Source organism: Pipra filicauda, unplaced genomic scaffold, assembly GCF_003945595.2.
Source record: "Pipra filicauda isolate LSUMZ 115617 unplaced genomic scaffold, ASM394559v2 scaffold128_size5466820_pilon, whole genome shotgun sequence".
Lineage (NCBI taxonomy): Eukaryota > Metazoa > Chordata > Aves > Passeriformes > Pipridae > Pipra > Pipra filicauda.
Genome location: NW_024103751.1, coordinates 3,069,469 through 3,089,673, shown reverse-complemented (window position 1 = coordinate 3,089,673; position 20,205 = coordinate 3,069,469). Strand labels below are relative to the sequence as shown.

The following is a 20,205-nucleotide window of genomic DNA, read 5'->3' as shown; positions in this document are numbered from 1 at the left end:
CAAATTATTTAAATAGAGCAGATTATGAGACTATTCAAGTTACTTTTGTTCTCTTTTGCTGCTCGTGTAATGAATGGCAGCAGTTAAAAGACCACTAATGAAAAAAATGGAAAAAAAGCCTCCTCAAGTTTAAATGAATACATTTGTTATTAATTATTTTCTCTCTGTATTTTCCCTCTTCCTTAGCGAGGATGCTTTCAAGAAAACCATGCTCTGGTTCTCCCAATACTGAAGAATTGCATTTTTCTACTTTGTCTTATCTGCTCCCTCTTGTCCCTTGCCATGATTTCTGAATCACAGAAATGGAGAGGAAGATAAATTTTGGGAGCTGAAGCTTAAAAGGTGATGGATGAACAGAATGTGAAGTCATTTCTCACTTCTCCCTTCCCAGAGCCCAGGGAAAGGTGCCAGCCCCCAGCTCCTTCTTTGCCAAATACTGGTGCTGCTGCCCACGGCCCTATTCCCAGTCCTGAAAAACTTCACCACCCCTCGGTGGTTGGAGGAAGCACTAGGAAGGATTGTCCTCCTGGGATACTTAATATTGTTGGTCCTCACTTGTGCTCCTTTCCCTACACCACAGTGACATTGCTTTTAATTTCTTGACAACGGGCCCTATTTCTAAATTACCATTCTCCAAGGTGTTTGTATGTGAAGGAATTTGGAAATCCAGGCTCACACATGAGGTTTCTACTTTGATCTTACATCTTAAGTCAGACAAATGACTTGAAATCTGGTGAGGTGCGTCTTTGCTCAAATTTCAGCTTTATCCAACTAATTTGCTGAACTGATGGGTGCAGGTTTAAGTGTCCTCATTCTTTTCTCTTAGCATGAGGCTGCAAAGCTGGCCAAAGCCCCTCTAAATCTCAAACCTTGCAGGAGACAAAGCAGTGCATCATATCACAAAGCCGAGATAAATTTTCATTGTCTTCAAGGAGTGATTTACAAAATAGTGAGGGAAATAGTTCTGGTATCCTCTTTTCTCTACAAGAGATCAGAAAATAAGCCTTTCAAAATATTCGAGCATACTCCTAAATCCAGAGGAGCTGAATAGTCAGAATCAGAATCTGCTGAATCAGAACTGCAAGTACAGTATATTTAGAATAGATAAAAGAGAAGAAACCATAATTTTTGTTTTAAAGACCTTATGAAAAATTCTTTTAATAGGACTTTTAGTATATTTTACTTTTCAGTGCAAATGACCTAAACAAAACAAAAGCATGTTAGCCTTTATATCCCTCCTGTTATGTGAAACATTGTACAAAAAAGTCAAGTTGATGAAGTTTGAAGTTTAAAGTTTAAGCTGAGACTGAAGCTATTGGCCCAAACAGTTCATATGGTTCTGATGTTACTTTCAGTGGTGTTTCTTTTCAATTTTTATGGTAGGATACCCAATTAAGAAACATATTTTATTATCTCAATTGAACCAGTCAGAGAAAAAAAAGCTATTACTTTTTTATTTAGGATCAGGAACAGGCCTGGATCACTGTTAGTAACATGGTAAAGATTTAGCAGTATGAAGTCATTCTGCATAAGGACAAAACTGGAGCTTCTTTCATACTAAGCAGTAAGCACACTTTTAGCTTTACATGATACATTCAACTGTGTGGAAAGTTTCCCTGCAAATATCCATGTGCAAATGTGTTGTATGCACTGACAAACAGGAAATCACCACATTACAGGATCATGGCCATGGTAGGGGATCGTGGCCAAATATATACATGGGTATAAACTCAGCCCTTTGAAATCCAGCTCCAGGAAGTATTTCCAAAGGCAAGAATAGTTTCTTACCATATATCTCAGCAAGATCACCTCTGAAGTGCTAATTACGTCTGCAATCATTTCCTAACACTTACCTGCTAGGAACTGTGCACACACATACCCTCTCTCTTTTCCACCTCTGCACATACCTTTAAGTCAACTATGCCCTGTAAATTCATCTACAGGTGGTACTGGCATTTGGACAGAAGGTTTGGGTCCCAGTATGGCAAATCATGTAGTTACATGTTCTACATTGACTTTTGTTAGACTATCTACATGCTTAAAATGCAATAAGTCTGTTAAGTGCTTTTACTGGATAGGGAATACTGCATATATCATATCATTACCAACTCTTAAGGTATCCAGTTTCGCTCAGGCATCCAGCTTGCTCATGCAGTCAGTGTTTTAACTGGATGATGGGATTAAATAGTCATTAAAATGTATGTAACAGGTGATATGATATTAAATCCCAAAGCTTTGACATTTAATTTTCTGGAATCAGTTTCAGCTCCCCAGTGCCCTGGAGTACAGTCAGGGCTGGTTTCCTGATGGTTTGGAAACTTTCAGCTAGAATACTCTTGATTTAATGACTAAATATTTTCCCTTTCAACCTATTATCATAAGTTTAAATGCAATAAAAACTTGAAATGCTGGACCGAATAATAGTTGCAGCACAGCCTTGACAATCCTGATCAGAAATGCTGCATTTCATGCAAAATAAATAATAAAAAATAATTATCTGAAGGTATGGGTGTACACCTTACCTGTACACAGACACTACTCACCAGATTACAAGTAAGTATCTTGAAAGAACCTTTTTGAAATTATGGTTTTGTGTAGCTTATATGTGATGATGTAGTGGCGAAACAACACAGAAAATACATATCATCACTAGGGAATATTCCAGTTTGATTTCAACACTCTTTTGCCTTTACATAGCCTTCTACACTTTCCCCTAGACACACAATAACATTCTTCTTTCAGATCCAGATTTTCTTCATCAGTACTGATTTCAACTGAAAGATATACTAATTCACCTGCTATTCAGCTTTTAGAGCTATTTAAAATCCAACAGGATTGCAATATCTTCCCTTTCCTCCCCATCTGTAGGCTGTTTTTATTTTCCAATGACCTGCTTATTCTGTTTGTGTTGGAAACAATATAAACAAGATCAGATGCTTCAAAACATTAAAGGAAAATATTTATTTCTATCATATTCCCTTATGGACTTCCATTCACATAGACAATTTAGTAACTGGTAAATAAAAAGTTTTAATATTTACACAAATTTCTCTGAAATACATCAATTTTATTTTTAGATACAGAAGATTAAAACAATATGGACAGGATGAAAAAAATGCAGAACTATAAACTACTTTATTGGTGTCTCACAGAAGAGGACATTCAATGCCCTGTAGTCCTTGCTGTTGGGAAAATTTAATGAAGTTATGCTTCTGTGGTTCCATTGCATTGCTATGACCTCGGAAGCAGAGTGACTTTAAAATGGTGGTGTGACAGACAAAAGAGAAAAACACCAAGGCTGTTATAAAAGACTATTTTACTATTGTTATAAGTGTTAAATATCATATCATTATTGATCTGTTCTCATTCAAAAGGCCAGGCAAATAGAAAAAAGGAAAAGAAGAAGACAACAGTTGTAACTCAGAAGAAAAGGTGACACATGCAGGCACTGACTGGAACAGTGAACTAACAAACTTGCACTTGGCACAGCCATAGTTTGGTAATACTTGATAAGCCACCTTTTGTGTAAACTGTTAATTAAATAATTTATTTTAAATGACAAGGCCTGTAGGTAGAGATCAGGCTTCTAATAGACAAATTTGTACAGCTGGGAAAAGTAGATAAACTTTTTAGATCTGAACGAACCTTTATATGCGGCTATCCTTCAGAGTTTAATTAAGATATTTCTTTCACTCAGAAAGTTTATCTTGAGCATTCCCTTAGACTCCTATGGGTACAATAACACCATCACAAATGTTTTGTGATGCATTTGCTATGTAAAGCTTTGGCTTTAAACTATTAATAGTGATTTCAGACCCCTTAATCTCTTTTTCTGTATCTAATTTTAATATGTCCTCTTTCAGTGTCAGACTCTATGGGACTTGCAGATTTCATATGATAGCAGGAGAAGACAGACCAATACCTCAGTTCTCAGCTTGGGAATGTGGAGTTCAGACTTACTCTTGTGAAAACATTTTCTTCTTTCCTGTGTCATGAATCCTGCAGTGGGTTGGCAGATCACGGAGTATAATCACTAACTGTGACCTCCACAATGCTGCAAATAACTGAGTAAAAGGCTCATTTGGGATGTATCAACAAGAGGGAAGCTAACTGTAAGTGTGGGGAGGTGTATCCTGAATCTTTCAGATTCATCAGGTCTCTGAATAACAATAATACTGTAGCCATAAAACCTCTGATCCTAGTGACATATTTTCTTCACCCAATAGAGTGATAAGTGAAGTCCTCAGACAAGAGAAAGTGGACTGAGAAGAGTACATGATGCAGATGAACCCACAATGTAGTGATTGCCAAAAACATGAACAACTCTCAAGAACACTAGATTTTTCAACAGAATTTTCTTTCCCCAATTTTTTTCTATTAGCTGTCAAGATCCTAATAAGGTTGCCTCGTTACATCCTACTATTAGAAAACTTGTTGATTAAGTGTTGACAACAAGCAGGCATTCTTCTACCCATCTTGAGATGAGGAAGAGTGCATCCTGGGCAAGCACCAAGTTCCTCTTGGCCCTTGTAGTGAGACCAGCACTGAACTCTTTCGGGACTGAACACCCTTCTCCAGGTTGTCTCAGAAACAGGGATTTTGAGAAAAGAGAAGCAAAGACATATCCCTGACACATACAGTTATTTTCAAAACTCATGTTTAATAATTTCCAATGACACACACTGTGAATTCACTTCTTTGTTTGCAAGATTATGTGCAAAGGTTAATTCAAAAGTAGCTTTCCTCCAAAAGAGCCTTTCGTGTCTCTCCCCTGATTCTGATTGCTGCATAAGTGAGTGCCAGATGAGACAGTTGTAGATAGGATAAAAATCAATAGTTACCCCCTTCTGAGTCATCAGTAACTGATTCTCTTCTTTGTGAATAACTGACAGTTTCTATGACTTCACACACTGCCAGATCTGAAATGCCTCCTGCTGTCATTCTATCTTATTACCAGAGGACTACAGTTTTTAAAACCTACTTTTGTCTCCATCCATTCAAAGCCAATCTATGTACAAATCATAAAAAAGACAATGTCACAATAACAAAGAATATTTTTGCAGAGAATCCCTCTTCTAGGAGCTCTTACCTTGAAAACAGTGGTGCAGACCCCCTTCCATCAGCTTAACACTGAGGTGTTTCCAGCAATAAAGTCACTTCTGAGTTTCACTTTCATGAAGAAAGTGAAATCAGGCCTATCTATTGCAACAAATAAAATCTACATATAGACATGGTATTTTTTCTTGGGAGAAGAACCTCCTTTTGAAAACTTGACTCGAGGGTGTTTTCAATGATGTTGTCATCCCTTCTGCCATCCTGAATTCCATATCTGTGCATCGCTGGAGATGCTTCTGGAAGTTCCCACTAAGCAGGATGTATAAAAAGGGATTAATGCTGCTGCTGGCATAGCTGAGGCACACGGAGATGTAGTAGCTCATATAGAAGGTCAGGGTCGGCTGAGAAACCTGAAGATTCATGAGCTGGATCACATGGAAGGGGGTAGTGCTGATCAGAGCAAGCACCATCTTAGTGAGCTTCATAACTCTCTGCCTGGGGATATGGTGGTGTAACTGTAAAACAAATAAGAATTCTTAGTCAAGGTGAGAAACTGATGGCATGGATTGAGTGTGGTAATGAACGGCAGTTATTTGAGACCAAGCAGTGCAAGCAAAGGTGACCTCTCAAGGGCTTAATTTTTTTTGCTGTTTATACATTATTTTTTCTTCTGCTATGATCCTATGCCACACATAGGAGACCCTGAGAATTGTTCATGTGTATTTGATGAAATACTGACAAATATTTTAATTAAAAATTCTTAATCTCTTTCATGTGAGCTACATTGCTTTGATTCCCTTTTCATCTGAGTGCATTTTTTTGCTGTCAACTAGAAGAGAAATATCCAATTAAAACATGACTATTAGGAGCTTACAGAAGACTTCGAGCAAAGAAGAAAACTATTCTCCTGCCTAAAGAATTAAAACCCACACTCAAATGGAAATCAACTTCCTTTCTGTAAAAAATTGGTATGAGCCAAAATCCAAAGTATGTTGTCCTAAATCTAAAACATCATGGCCAGGAGCTGCTCTGACTGAAACTGGGAATTATGTTTCATCTGTTTCAAGCGTCAATTTTCTTTTATTGCCTAGACTTTCTCAGACTGTGAACAGCAGCTAGAGATTAGTGTGGGGCTTGGAGTCCCCTTCCCACAGAAGGGGCAATACAACTTGGATGACCTGCAGCTCCTTGGGGCACTGCAGCTGATACCAGACGCGGCAGCCACATTCTCCCAGAGTTTCCTAATCCCTGAACTGAGAGCTTGGAGCCATGATATAGGCAGGTTTCCTCCTGCAGCTAGAAGTGCAGGGTTGAGTTGTGCCTTTTTGTTGACCTGAATTGAGGACTCCAGGTGTAACTTTCTCCACAGTGTTTCCTTCTAAATGATTTATCTCGGCTCCTTCCTTGAATCCTAGTCTGTTTCCTGGGAGCCTAATGCAGTGTCTGGAGGACTAAAAGTTACATGATGCAGTGCCTAAATATTCTTTTAGGACTGTTCCTTTTGCTCTGTTACATATAAAGCCTTTACAGTCTGAGCAGTATGAGAGAGGCATGAATAATACTTTACCTTCCTGCTTTCTTGTTTTGCTGATACATCTTCCATGTGTAATATAAAACTAAAATATAGCAAATAAATATATCAATGGTAAAGGAAAAAAGAAAGTTATGGTAAGATAAAGTGTCTACCTGTAAAACGAAACACAAAAAGAATAAACAAAGTTGTTAGACAAAGACCACCTCATAAATGTGAAAATTTATAAACAACATTTTCCATAAAGTTGTGATTCTTGATTAGAGATATGTGGTAACAGCAAGTACCTAGAATTGCAAGTACTTCTAAGGATTAAAGTCTTCACTTCTAGGAATATGGCTGACTACAAGATTATACCTCTCAGTTTTCCAAATTCTGTATGTGTGTGCTTTTTCCAGCACTTGTATAATTAGTGAAAATTCTTGCAAGCATTTATGCAGGGCACAGTCTGATTAGCCCCTTAATATTTTTCTAGTCTGACAGTAGATCAGTGATGACCACCTTCTGAGCAGAGCTTTTTCAAACATTTTTGAATCTGGCATTCTGGGACCAGTCATAGTCCTGGCCAAAAGGTACTGGGTGCAGACAGTATGTGACAGAGGCTGAGGATTTCAATTGTCCTGGATCTTGGTATTGCTTTGTGGCTGTTAAAATCACTGTGCTCTGTAAAGTGGTTTGAAGGGAGCTGCAGCACTGCCTTGTGACAGCTTTGAGTTGATATAATCACACGAGGCAACCAGGAACAATAACCAGCCGACCTCACTTTGGTGCTGCACAGGCCAGCTGCCACGACTTACAATGCAAATATCTGACACAAATCAGAAGATCCTTGTCTGTAGGTGCTGGCAACATGTTGCCTGCAAGACCTTGGGTCGTTGCTCAAGGTCCTGTACTTTGCTTTTCATGGATAGATTCACCAGCCTGCCAGAACAGAGGGCTTGCAGCACCTTAGTTGCTTGTTATCATTGCTCTTAAAACAATGAAGATTAGGAGCCATTACATAAGATGAAGAAAGATTGGTATTTCAGTCTTGCCTGAGTGCGAGTATGAAATAGATTTTTTCCCCCCATTATTCAAGCTTTGTAACAATCAAGTTCTTTCACTAAATGAGGTTAAAGTAATGGTCATCATTTCTAGAATCAGCAAAAAGCTGCTCTGGCATATGGTATCTTAAAAAGCTATGTCTGATTTCATGCAGTATTCTCAGTCCTCATGATGGTGACAAGAAATAACAGAAATCCTCTACATTTGTCATGGCAGAACTACTTTGTACCATTCTTGGTACAGCTAGCTCTCTGGTTTCACTGGCTGTTTCACGGAAATAGCTTCTGACACTGATACTGCTTACATGATCTGTGTAATTGAGAGTAATTTACAGGCTTCTCAGATTCTTAAAACTTGTGATTGCTCCTCTTCTGCACAATATTTCACCTCTTAGTCTCCATGTAAGCACAGTGTAAGCAAGCTTTCAGCTTGCTTTCGTTTTTTAAGTGGTGCAAGCAATAACATCTCTATGCAAAGTAACAGAACAATACGATAACTATTTTTCAAATTGTCAACAGAGCTGTTTCCAAAGAATGAATGCTGAAGAAAGTTACAAGGAGGTTACAAAAAAAAAAAATAATCAGGAAATAAACTGTAAGTCAAAGGAAGTATTTGTGAGAAAATGAAGGTGTGTAAGATGGAAATAGGATGCATGGGGGAGGCACAGAAAAGTGATATTAGTCTCTGACATGGGGTAAGAAGTGTCCTGAGTCAGCCCCCACTCTTCCCACTGGCTTCAAGGAAGGAGTCAGGATATTCCATCCTGTGCTGTGCACTCTGTACACCCTGTGAATCACCTCTCAGTCATGCCTACTGCCTGTCATTAATGAGAGACTGAACTTTATCTGGTGCCTACAGCTGGGTGATAAAAAAACTCGTTACTGCTTTCATATGCTTCCCATAGTAGGAAGATTTCAATGAGATCTCCATTTTGTTTCAACTTGTTCAGGCTCAGAATATATATATACACACACACGTATATATATATATATATATATATATAAAAATATACCTGTGCATACTATGCGCACAAATGTTTTCAAGACAGGTTCATATGCAAATAGATTTACTAGCAGAGTCTATAGCTGATGTCATATATTTACTTTAGGGGAAAAATATAAACTAAAGGAGAGAGAGTGGAAGAGAAACAATAGGGGTTGCTTCAGGCAAGGATTCTCCTCTGTGTCTCTGCTAGAGTGCAGTACATGGTTTTCCCTGTAATGCTTTTGCCATAGTATCAATGCATTTTTTGTCAGGACTCGCTTCTTACCAGTTGCTCCTGTCAACGAAGCTGTTGGTGTTGCTGAGAGTGTGTTTTGCTGAGGCTGCGCGCTGACCTGCTAAGTTTTGGGCATGCATGTTTTTGGGTCCACTAATGTCAACCAGAAGCTTCGATCACAGAGTAGGAAGAGGGAGGGGAAGCAGGGGTGATTCTCACGCTGGTGGCAGTCACTTCCCATGAGAACCCCCTGTAACAGTGCTGTGGGGTTTGCAGGTGCAGGGCCGGGAGGATAATAGTGCAAGATCCGCAGCGTGGGAACAAGGGGAAAGTGCTGCCCTAGAGACTCTGGGAAAGGCTGCCACGGTGGCTTGGATGACCAGAGCTGCTAGCAGAAAGCTGGCTACTCAGCTACAGAGAGAGGGCTGTGAGGCTCTTAAGGCACCATGTGACGTGTGGCTTAACGGATGATATCGCCTTTGCTCAAAGGACCAGAGCCCAGTGCAGCCCAAAACTTAGCAACAGTGAACGTAACTCTTTTCAGAGGCAGCTGCAGTCTAGAAGTTATCAGACTAATGCAGTTTGTGATAAAATAAAGTGTGCAAATGAGCACAGAAGATCATTAAGGGAAGGAACAGAACATGCAAAGGAACCCTCTAGCCTGGGATGGGTGCTGAATCCACATCTTCCTGCTCCAGGAATGCCCATCACTACCTATCTGTTGGGTGGTCCTGGCTTTTACTGTGTGGACGTAGTTTTCCTGGATACAGTGCTGAATTTTCAAAGGATTGTCACAAAAGTAAAGGGCAGGTTACAACAATGTCTTCAAATCTAGTCTGCATAAATGTGTATTTCCCTAAGTATTGTAAGATGACTTTTCACACTTTCTGGATCAATTATTTTCATATACTAATATGTGTCTATAAAGGAAAATTTACCTGGGTTCCTAATTCTCACTTTTAATATTCATCTGACCAAAGGAAAACATGATTTAATGAACTGAAAGATGAAAAGGAAATCATTAGGCCAAATGGAATGAAAACAACACCATAAATTCAATTCAATGTGAAAGTACATTATTCTTTTTCTTGATAGAACTAAAACTTATTCCAGTTTTTCCAACTTACCCTTCCTCAGACAACAAGAAATCAATCTCATCCTAAATGCTTATCAAGCAGCTTTTGTCTCCATTCTTTTGTAGCAGCGGGATTCTATTTGTTGTTTCATTTTGGATGTAATTTTAATCTTGCCTGTTTTCTGATGATAAATTTTTGAAATGAAGGATGAGTACTCCATTTGGGAAAATGTGTTTTGAAAGTAAGGGCTAATTTCCCCTTCAAGCAGAGAGTGGAACTTAAAGGTAGGTGTGTCCTCATCTGAAGAAATAGTTATCAGTAATAAAAGTCTTTTGTTGGGAAAACACTGAAGAATGTGTTTGTCTGAGACAAGCAATAAGGGGATTGTCTGAGAAGTGTCTCTGACATAGAAAATGGGAGAAGGAGGCAGCGATGGAGCCTGCCGAGATCTCAAAAAGTACAAGGCACCAGGTATGTGGTGCTTGTTAGCCGTGCCTATTACTGCGTTCTTTGTGGCCTTTCTGCCAAACCTCCTGTTACAATGCTGCCTGGAGGAACATCTATGAGACCAGCCACCACCAAAGTACATGATTGTGAAAGCCAAGGCAAGACTTGGAAAGAGGAAATATTTCATAAGAGCACGTGATCCTAGTTAATGTTTTAGCTAATTACAAATCATCTTGTCTGATTTGTAGCAAAGCCACAAACGTGCTCATATTTCTGTTATGCATATAGGAAATGGAGAGGAAAAATGTGTCTTAGAGATTAGATTTTTCCCTCACTTTTTTCTTCCTGCCTCTGGATGTATCTTAACCTATCCTAGGGCCTAACATTATTATTATGTATTGCGTATTGTCACAATATCTTATACTGACACTATTATTATTATCATCACAAATTTGCAGAAATATTATTATTTTAAACGTTAATATGTTGTCTGAATTGGCTTAAAATGTACTGCTGCTAGGCTTGCCCAAGAGACAGCAGGATGTATTACACTCAAGGGCAAATGGGCTGCTCAGGAGTTTGAACTTTTAAAAGGCTTTTACCTTTTCCTCTGGCTGGGGTGTGTGTAACTGAAGTGAAGCAAGGAGCGACTGAAAATGGCATGTGAAGAATGAGTAAATGGATTAGTCCATGCCAAATCAAGTGGTTCTGGTTCTAAATGACTGAAAGCCCATGACTTTTATAGGGTTACAGCTCCACCCTACCGGTGATACTGCCTTGGTAAATATTTCTTAGAGTAATATTGCAGCAATGGGCAAACCAGTAATACATTTTCTCATGCTTGTCAGTCTCGGCTGCTCCAAATGCTTAGAACACCTGTCTGCTTCTTTTCAGCTGTCACAGAGCTACTTACTCCAGATTTATCTTCCCAGTCTCACTTCTCCATTAATGTGTCTGCAGCCGTAAGGGTACGGGCTAAATAAATGTTTATGCAACTCTCAAAATTTATTGGTACTCATGTAACTCTTATATTTCAGGAACTTGTTCAGGAAACTTTTCCACTGCACAGAGATGCTTTGCAAACAGGATATTCTCAAAAAGCAATTGTTTATTGTCTATTTCAGTAGACAGCAGACACTTAGAGCTACCAAGCTCCTAGGATAAGTGTTAGTGCTCTTACCACCCCAGTATGGCACTCTTGGTTCTTTGCTGGGCAGATGTCAATGGGAACGAAGGGGCAATTTAAGACTCCCTCATTTTTGTTAATATTTATACTTCTTTGTGCCAGTGTTTATCTTCTTGAACCTGTGAGGGGCTGTCTCCACCTCAACAATCTCGTCTTGGGTTTCAGTCTATCTCACCTTAGCACACATGGGTCTGCTCTAGGTTCTTCTGCACAGCTTAGGGTTTAGCAACTTTCTCAGGATTCTAAGGTTATATAGCTGGGCCATACCAAAAGTACACTTTAAATTACAGGCAACTGAACACCTATGAAGGGATTACACCTTTTCCTATAACCAAAGTTTGTATTAAAATTAGTCAGAAGCAGCTGAACTCTGTAAGAAGGGACCCAAATGGTGGTATTTTCCTGTGACATGCTCCAGTAGATTCATGCCACAGGGAATGAGATGTGCCTTGCAGCCTCCTGTCATAGAAAGAAAGTCCAGTATAAGCTTTACCAGTTGCATCTTGTGTGCCATGAAGGAACGAGGAATGCTATGGCTTCTTACATCAGTAATTTTGAACGTGTAAGTCTTGGTTCTTTTTAAAAAATTTCATTGGCCAAAGAATTCCTTTGTCATTTTAAAGTCACTAACATTGCTGATTGCAGTGTTCATCTTCAATTAAATTCAAGTGGCATATTGGAATTTGCAAAGTGAAGACTTTAGGACATCATACTGGATCTTTTCACCCGTCTTATCATTCCTCCTGTTTCACCAGAGACAGCAACATAAGAGTATGTCAATATTTGAGCTTGAGGAGATGATGTCTGCAGCACACACAGTTCTGATTTCACCCAGGCCAGATTTGCATAGTGGTATTTTTGTTGAATAGTCAGATTTACTCTTCATGTACATGGGGGTAATTTATATTAGGATTGTTGTCTATGCATGACTACATGAATCCTTGTCCAGAGAACAGATGCTGTGAGTTGTTTCTTACAAAATTTTCTTTTAACCCATAAGTAAAAGTTGTGCTACCAAAGTTTCATCCAGGTTTAATTTATGTTATGTCTGTCTGTGGCATAAATATAAATCTGTATTAAAAAAATGTGTTTGATGTCAATTTAGGAAACTTTCTCATAAATTTTAGTATGCATACTTGACTTGCATAATTTTTACAGCTTTCCTTAATGCTTTTTATTGCATATTAAAGTGAGTAATGGAAAGCAAACTTTTATACATTGTATCCCTCCAAAACTGACCCCTAAAGCTCCATGGAGAGAACAGCTGGTTTTGCCACTTCTTAAGACCTTATAAAGACATTTTATTTGCAAAAAGAAATGTTGAAATACTAAAGTCTCTGTTGGATCATTGTGAACTCCTATTATGAAGAAGAGGCTTTATGAGAATAAAACCATTATCCAGCAATGTGACTGATATTAATTTGCATATGGTACTCATTTTATTTAGCTCAGGCTTCTTCTGGAACCTGCCTTCTCAGGTCTGACCTGCTCCTGTCTTCCATTCTAAGTTTTTTTATTTTTGAGAAATATGAAAGAGCACATGAAAATGTTCAATGCTGCATTAGTCATAGTTATGTTACTCATCATTTACTAATATAAATTATGTAAATTATGTGTCTTTTATTGTGAACGTAGGATGATTTTGCAGTCAAACAGTCTGATAAATTGCTGATTTTTTGGCAAAAATGCTAGTTTAATATTTTCACTTAATAAAGGCTCCTCGGTGGATTCAGAAGTGCTTTACTGAAACTGTCAAGGACTAAACAGTTTGGGAGGTTGTTATCTGAAAAACTTTTGTTTCTCTTGGCTATAATGTCATAATTGTTATTAGGAGTGATAAAACTAAGGAGAGAGAAATAATTTGAACAGTTTTCCCTAGGCAAGTGTATATAAGATGGAAAAATCTGCCTCAAAACAAAAAAGAAAGCACAAGCTTTCTTTCTGGAAAAACCACAAATTTGTTTTAAGACATGGCTTTACTTGGGACATAAATTATTTTTCATACCAGATTTTGATATTCTGTCTTTTCTCATTAGGACCTCACGTCTTATTCCTGCCTTAATACTTACTATCTTTTGCATAATTTTTTTCTCTAAACAAAAAGATTAAAGATACTGCTATATGTAAATTCTTTAGAAATATATGTCATTTGTCACATTACTCATACAAGAATACAAGAATATATAAGAACAAAGCTTTTAAAAATGAACTGCAAAGGAATTGATAATTTCTTGAGTCTTTTTTAACTGTATGTCAGCCAAATTAGATTTCTAATATGCATCAGTGTAGCCACTTTATGATAACCATACTTTTTCCATTTCAAAATTATGGATAACTTTAAATTTTCTACTTCTTTCTGTTTTCTAGTAATTTTTCTCTCCCTCTCTTTACCAACTACGTTTCACTACCATGGAAGCATGCTGTCTTTTATGCTACAAATTCAATAGTAACTGTCCTTCCAATTGACACTGTTTGTTTATCCCCATGTCTTCTTATCAATTGATCAGTGCATCATGCTATGCAAGAAAGTTTGTCTTTCTGTTTTCCTTTATGCTCACTCTGACATATGGAAGGAGATAACTTTGGTCCAAAGTAGACTTTTCTTTCCTGAATTTTGTTAGTTTTTTCCTTAAGATCAATAATGCAGAAGCTGTTTTTGAACTTTCTAGTTAATAATAACAACAAAAAAAAAATTCTTGTTGTACTCCTGTGGCATTTTAATAAAGGTTTTAAAAAATAACAAATATAAAAGATTTCTTCAGTCTGCCTAAAAGCCAATTTTTTTATCTTAAACAAGAATGGTGAAAACAAGTTTTTTTAGTGACATTAAACCCTTACTAGAAGCTGCACCTCTGAAGATGAGCCCCAGAAGAGTAACACTGGATTAGAATCACTTAAGGCCTTGTACAAAGAATGATGTTGTGTTGAGACTTACAATTTGTCTGCCACCCCCACAAACATCAGAAATAATTCGTACAGTTTTCAAAAAATCATTAACCATGCCTGATGGCATTCTCATTCTTGAATTACAACAGCTTTGCATAAACACAATCAGGTATTATTGTCCTGAGGCATAGAATGAAAATGGGAAACTAGGTACCTGTCCAAACTCATTGCAGTCATAATGGCACTGCATGTAAACTGGTTGCATGTGTCCAGGGAGGTAGTGATGGTGCAAAGAGGGCTACCAAAAACCCACTCGCCTCCACATACCCACCGGGGTATGAGAAAAGGCATGCCAATGATATGAACCAAATCTGCTATAGCCAGATTGCAGATGTAGATATTTGGGATAGTTTTTTTCTGGGTTCTGTAATAAATTGGAAGACATGAAGATGATTACTTGACATAGTAACTGTATTGTTTTTCAACTAGACTATCAATAGAACAGACCTCAAAACTGAACTTCAGACAAATAAAAACACCATCGGAACCACTGTTTTAGGGTCAGGGAAGTTTATCAACCCAAAGATATCCCAAACTAAACATTTTAAGCTCAACAAAAATATATTGTTCATAATTTTGCTTTCCAGTGAAGCTGAATAGGCTACTTAATTTATTGACATCAGCAAAATTATCCATGTTCGCCTTTGAAAACTATAAAGTGTTCAAAATAAACACAGGTGTGGTGGGCATCTGAACTCTAGGAATATCAGCCTAGCATAAATAGAAGATATCTGAGCCTTCCTGTAATGCAGTTGGCCGGGGCTAAATCCTGCTTAAAAATGCAGACATTCTTGACTGCTCAATGTAAAAAAAGAATCTGTACTTTCATACAGATTTTTGTACAGTTGCCTGTGGTGTCTCAGAGCCACAATATTTAAATGGTAACTTATGAAGTAAACTTTATAATTCACAAAAAAAATTTGCTACCTTTTATAATTTAAAACTGTTTTGCTTTTATTAAGACAGTTACGCTTGTCTTCTGCTAAAATGATCACTTTAGAAAAACAAAAAAATCAAATAAGAATAACCCCCAGGTAACCCACACCTTCACGCCCTCTCTCCCCTCCTGAAAATAATAGTTAGAGCCTCTATTTCAAACTTCTTTCTCTTTATCCTTTCAGGTTTTTTCTACCCTCTCATCACAGACTTCAAAGATCTCAGTAGTTTCTTATCCTTCCACCCATGCCAGGTTAATTTTCGTCTCTGAAACACCCTATGAAAAATGCACAAAAGCACAACTGCTGTTCTGTAAAATCTGAGAATATGTCAAATCTGTTCTACCTCCTCTTCAACTCTACTTCTACAGATTAAACGCATTAAAAATGGATCTGAATGTTGCCAATCCATAATAAAAAGAAGTATTGAGCACACATGACAATATAATAATCCATATACTGACTGTCTCTTCAGTAACAAATTCAAGAAACATGACAGGTGCATAATGTGTTGCCATTAGTCAGTATTTATCCCCTCTGACTGCACTGTGTGCCGTCATCAGAATTTATAGAGATCCTCCTGGACAGAAAGGTCTTCATTAACTTGAAGCTTAAATATTAATTTGGAATCAATCTTTCAGGTCAAAGACAAGATAATTTGTATGGATCACACATTTAAAATCATAAGTATATACCCTTTCTTCCCATGGGAAGGGTGAAAATGGAATCCCTGCAGCCACAAAAGTCATCCTCCCACCTAGGCCCATCTACCTCTACAAAATCTGTTATCAGCAAACCAGCCTAACTAGGAGAAAGTGATTTTAAATTTCCAGCTCTGATGTTAATCGCAGTCCCCTTTCCTTCTGCATGTAAACAAATTTAGGTGAATTTGGATAGTTCTCCCTTCTTCTGGTTCTGTTAGGTTATTTTCTGTTTGTTCTTTTTTTGTTTGTTTTGTGTTTTGGTTGGTTGGTTGGTTGGTTTTTTGTTTGTTTGTTTGTTTTCCTGTTCTTATTGCAGTCTTAATATCTTATTTTTCCTGGAAACAGCTGGTGAGAATTGTATTTCAGACCTTGCTATGAGCCTGGAAAATAGCATTAGCATTTTCCTCTTTCCCCTGGAAAGGCAAAGCCTTACATGTATTACAGCTGTGTGTGCTTCTCACACAGCTTTAGCTTAATAACAGCCCGTAGCAATCTTAGGAGCTTTTCTTCTGTTGTTTTCTGGAAAGAGTGCTTCCTATTTAAAAAAGAATATTGGTATGAAAAAGATTCTATAGGTCTGAAAACATTTCTATTGCTCTAGCCTCTCCTCTATTCTTTATCTGGTTCTTTCTGTTTGATAATCTTACACTGCTTCACATCAGACACATCTCCCTAGTGAATGTCACTAGGAATACTATTGACCCACTCCTATACTTTGCCTCAGGTCTCTGAGGGAAAATATGGTATCTGCCTAGCCCCACAACCAGTCCCCGAAAATTACATATTAACTGATTTTCTCCTGAAAATTTTTTCATGAAACTTGTTTTTTTTATCAATATTTCCTAGTACCCTCCACACTTGAGCTATTTTTTCTTATGTTGTAGTTCTACTCATGAAATTGTTCTTTAGCTGAGTTAATATTTCCAACATGATAACATGAAAAATCTTCTAACACAAAATCTAGCTCTATGTAGAGGTTTCAAAAATTTTATGCCAGTGACTCTACATTCGGTTTCAAATACACCTTCTCCAGCTGAAGAATGCAATAAGTGCCTTGACTCTCATTTGCAATCTCTGCATTTTAGGAAATGTTATTTTACCACTCACTATTATGTTATCTTATTCAAAATCAAGTTAATCTGAAAAGGAGTACTTTCAGATAATTGAAATTTTTTTTGATTCCCTTTACTCTTCTGTTCCATACTTTTTCTTAAAGATATGAAGTCAGACTAATGGGTGGTCTGGATTATATTTTCCTCCTCCGTACAAAGCCACAGTTGTTCTCCCAGCAGCCACTCCACCAAAGTCAGTGGGTTTACATAAAAATCTTGCTAACAGAATTGCAGGTCTAAGGACCAGCTTTTCTAGATTGTTGGGATGAAGATTATTTCATCTTTTGGGCTAACACAGAACCCTTGCAGCATTTTTTTCATCATTTTCTTTTTACTTAATAGTAGCATATCTCAATTCCCTGTATTATTCCCAAGGGATGAAAGTAATTTACACAAGGAGGGCCAGCCAAAAGCCACTGAGCTAGTAATTTTTAAATTAAATCTCACTGCATAAGCATATATTACATGCAAGATTCACTAGGACTTTCAGCTATTTCCTCCCAGTAAGTTGCAGATGATATAACTTTAATTTACACTTAAAAATGTCTGTCCCTAGCTGGCAGACTTGCAAATGAAATTGGGGAGCTGAAATTCCAAGGTCTTTTCTTTATCGTTTTCTACAGTCAATAAAGCTTTTGCTACCAGAAAGTAAATAACTTTCTACTTTATTAGAGAAATAATCTAGCTTCCTTTTCTCTTAAAAGAATTGTCTCTGTAATGTTAACAAAAGTAAAATGTTGGCATGAAAAAATGTGTTCAATAAAGAGAGAAAAAAGACAACTTTGAAGCAGAGCCACTGAGTACAATCAGATCTGTTTAGTGGAAGATGAGAAGATTATCGACACTATTAAGTTTCAAAATGTAGCTAAAATTTAAATGTACCTTCATCTACAGCATCTGAGGTTTGTTTCTTTTGTGGTGTTGGTAAATACCACATTAACTTTTTAACACACTATTTCCAAATTCTTTTCCTGAATATAAATGTTCATGCCCATACATTTGAATGCTTGTAATTTTCTCAAGCAAATATGGTTTAAATTATATTCCTTTTATTTCAAGTCATTGTCTGTGTCTTTTCTCTCTGCCTCTCATATTTTTATTTAAGTTAGACAAAGGCTTTTCACCAAGGGAAAATAATAATTTTTGTTCCTTGTTATTTTCCTTCTATTCTATTATTTTAGAGACACTACAACTAATTTTTTCCCCCTTTCTATTCATTCGTACATTTCAAAAGTCATATTGCCATTATGTTCACTTCAGACATACTGTTTTCACATTTGTTCCCTTCTGCATTCAAATTATGAACTACAGTGTTCTTGAGTGCACCAGGCACTGAATTTCTATTAGTTTCAAGGGAGGTATACTAAAGCCCAGACACTTAGCCCTCCATTGGCCTTTGCAAACCTTTCCTATGAAAGCACGGTATGTTGAGGTGGAGTCCATCTATTAGTCCTTGCAGAGTGTGATGATTGGTAGCCTTATGTGCCATATTTCTTCATGTTAAATTTGCACCACAGATAAAAGCCACTTTTGCAAGATGCATGCTTATGGATTTAGAGTTTGTGGTAGCATCAGCCTGTTGAGAGTAAGTGTGGTTTGTGGCATTTTTTTCTCCTTCTGTTAAAATTAAGATATTAGAAAGTATTTTTTTTTCCATAAAGGATGGTTGGGTCAGATTTTATGACTCCTCAAAAATAAACAAGTTCAGCAATTTCACTTTCTCAGCATACAACAAAAATATCTTGAGGTATTAATTCCTGCCATGAGAGAAACCTCAACTAGCACTAAGACCCATTTCCAGAAGTAAGGTGATGCTGGAAAACAGCAATGAGTTCTAGGAAGTTGCCGTAAATCGGCAGAAGTCAGATAAAGCTCTGTTACTAAAAGAGTCTGGGGCAGAAGTACAGTTTTCAAAGGAGACTATATTTCAACTGATCTTAAAAGAATTCTGTAGAACATTATAATCCCTTGTTATTACCATAACTAAAGTTTAAAGTTTAGTCTAACTTTTACATGTGCTAGAGGGAAGATTTCTGCCAATTCTAATGGAAACCCAGGAAGAAGGCATGTATTTCAGTTTTCTTGAATATGTTTGAAGTCAGTCATGCACTTCAGTCCTTTCTTATAGCTGAAAAGGGTAAGCAGGCATAAATTACTGCTATCTATAATCATGATTTAACTTTTATTTTTTTAAATAAGAAGTAAATGTCAATGAATAAAAGGAACATGAAAAACTTGCTAGCCTTGTCTTTGATGGGCAATCTATTTCCCTATTTATGCAATAAGTCTTATGGGAAAATGTATTCCATTCCATACCTTATTATTGTGAACACAATGAGGATATTTCCAACTAAGTCTGTTGAAGAGATAATCCCAATCAGAGAAGGAAGGATGATTTTCTCTGCAGCACTGATCACCTTGTGCCATCCACTCCAAGATCTCTCAGTCAAGCCTTGTGTACCATTCTGACAGAAAGGCTGAAATTCACTCGTTTTTCAGTGATTTTAGCATTTAGTTCTGTAGTAGCAAGAGAAAATTAATTATTGATGGATAATAATTTGGATCTCAATAGTTAAGTCTCACATCTCAGTGTGTACTACTGTTTAATGATTATCTGAATTTTGTAAAAATTTTCACAGAAAGATTTTGTATATTCAAGATTGTACATGAAAGAATTGGATTATGTTATTTTCAAAATGAAATCTGTTATGTAATAACTCCATTACAATTTAAACAAACATGTAATCATCCAAGATACACCTTTTAGTAACAGAGTGTTTACTCTACTCTCGGAAAGTGCTGTGGCAACTTCTCTTGGCTAGGGTGATCCAAATCAATTTTCCAATCAAACCCTCTAATCGAATCCTTCTTCAGTTTAAGAGCATTCTTCCTTGTCCTATCTCTACATGTCCTTGTGAAAAATCCCTCTCCAGCCTCCTTGTAAGCCTCC

The 20,205-nt window shown here is 37.2% G+C and overlaps 1 protein-coding gene across 1 annotated transcript; it reads right to left on the bottom strand.

The window, feature by feature from the left end:
* Nucleotides 1-2,983: 2,983 nt before the first annotated feature.
* MCHR2 (melanin concentrating hormone receptor 2) lies at nucleotides 2,984-19,750 on the bottom strand (the record flags this gene model as incomplete). The annotated part of the gene is given in 6 exon segments (XM_027726109.2): nucleotides 2,984-5,564; nucleotides 6,616-6,693; nucleotides 6,696-6,737; nucleotides 11,179-11,238; nucleotides 14,652-14,868; nucleotides 19,572-19,750. Coding segments are annotated over 6 exon segments (945 nt in total), but the record flags the coding sequence as incomplete, so codon positions are not given.
* Between the last annotated feature and the right edge of the window lie 455 nt (nucleotides 19,751-20,205).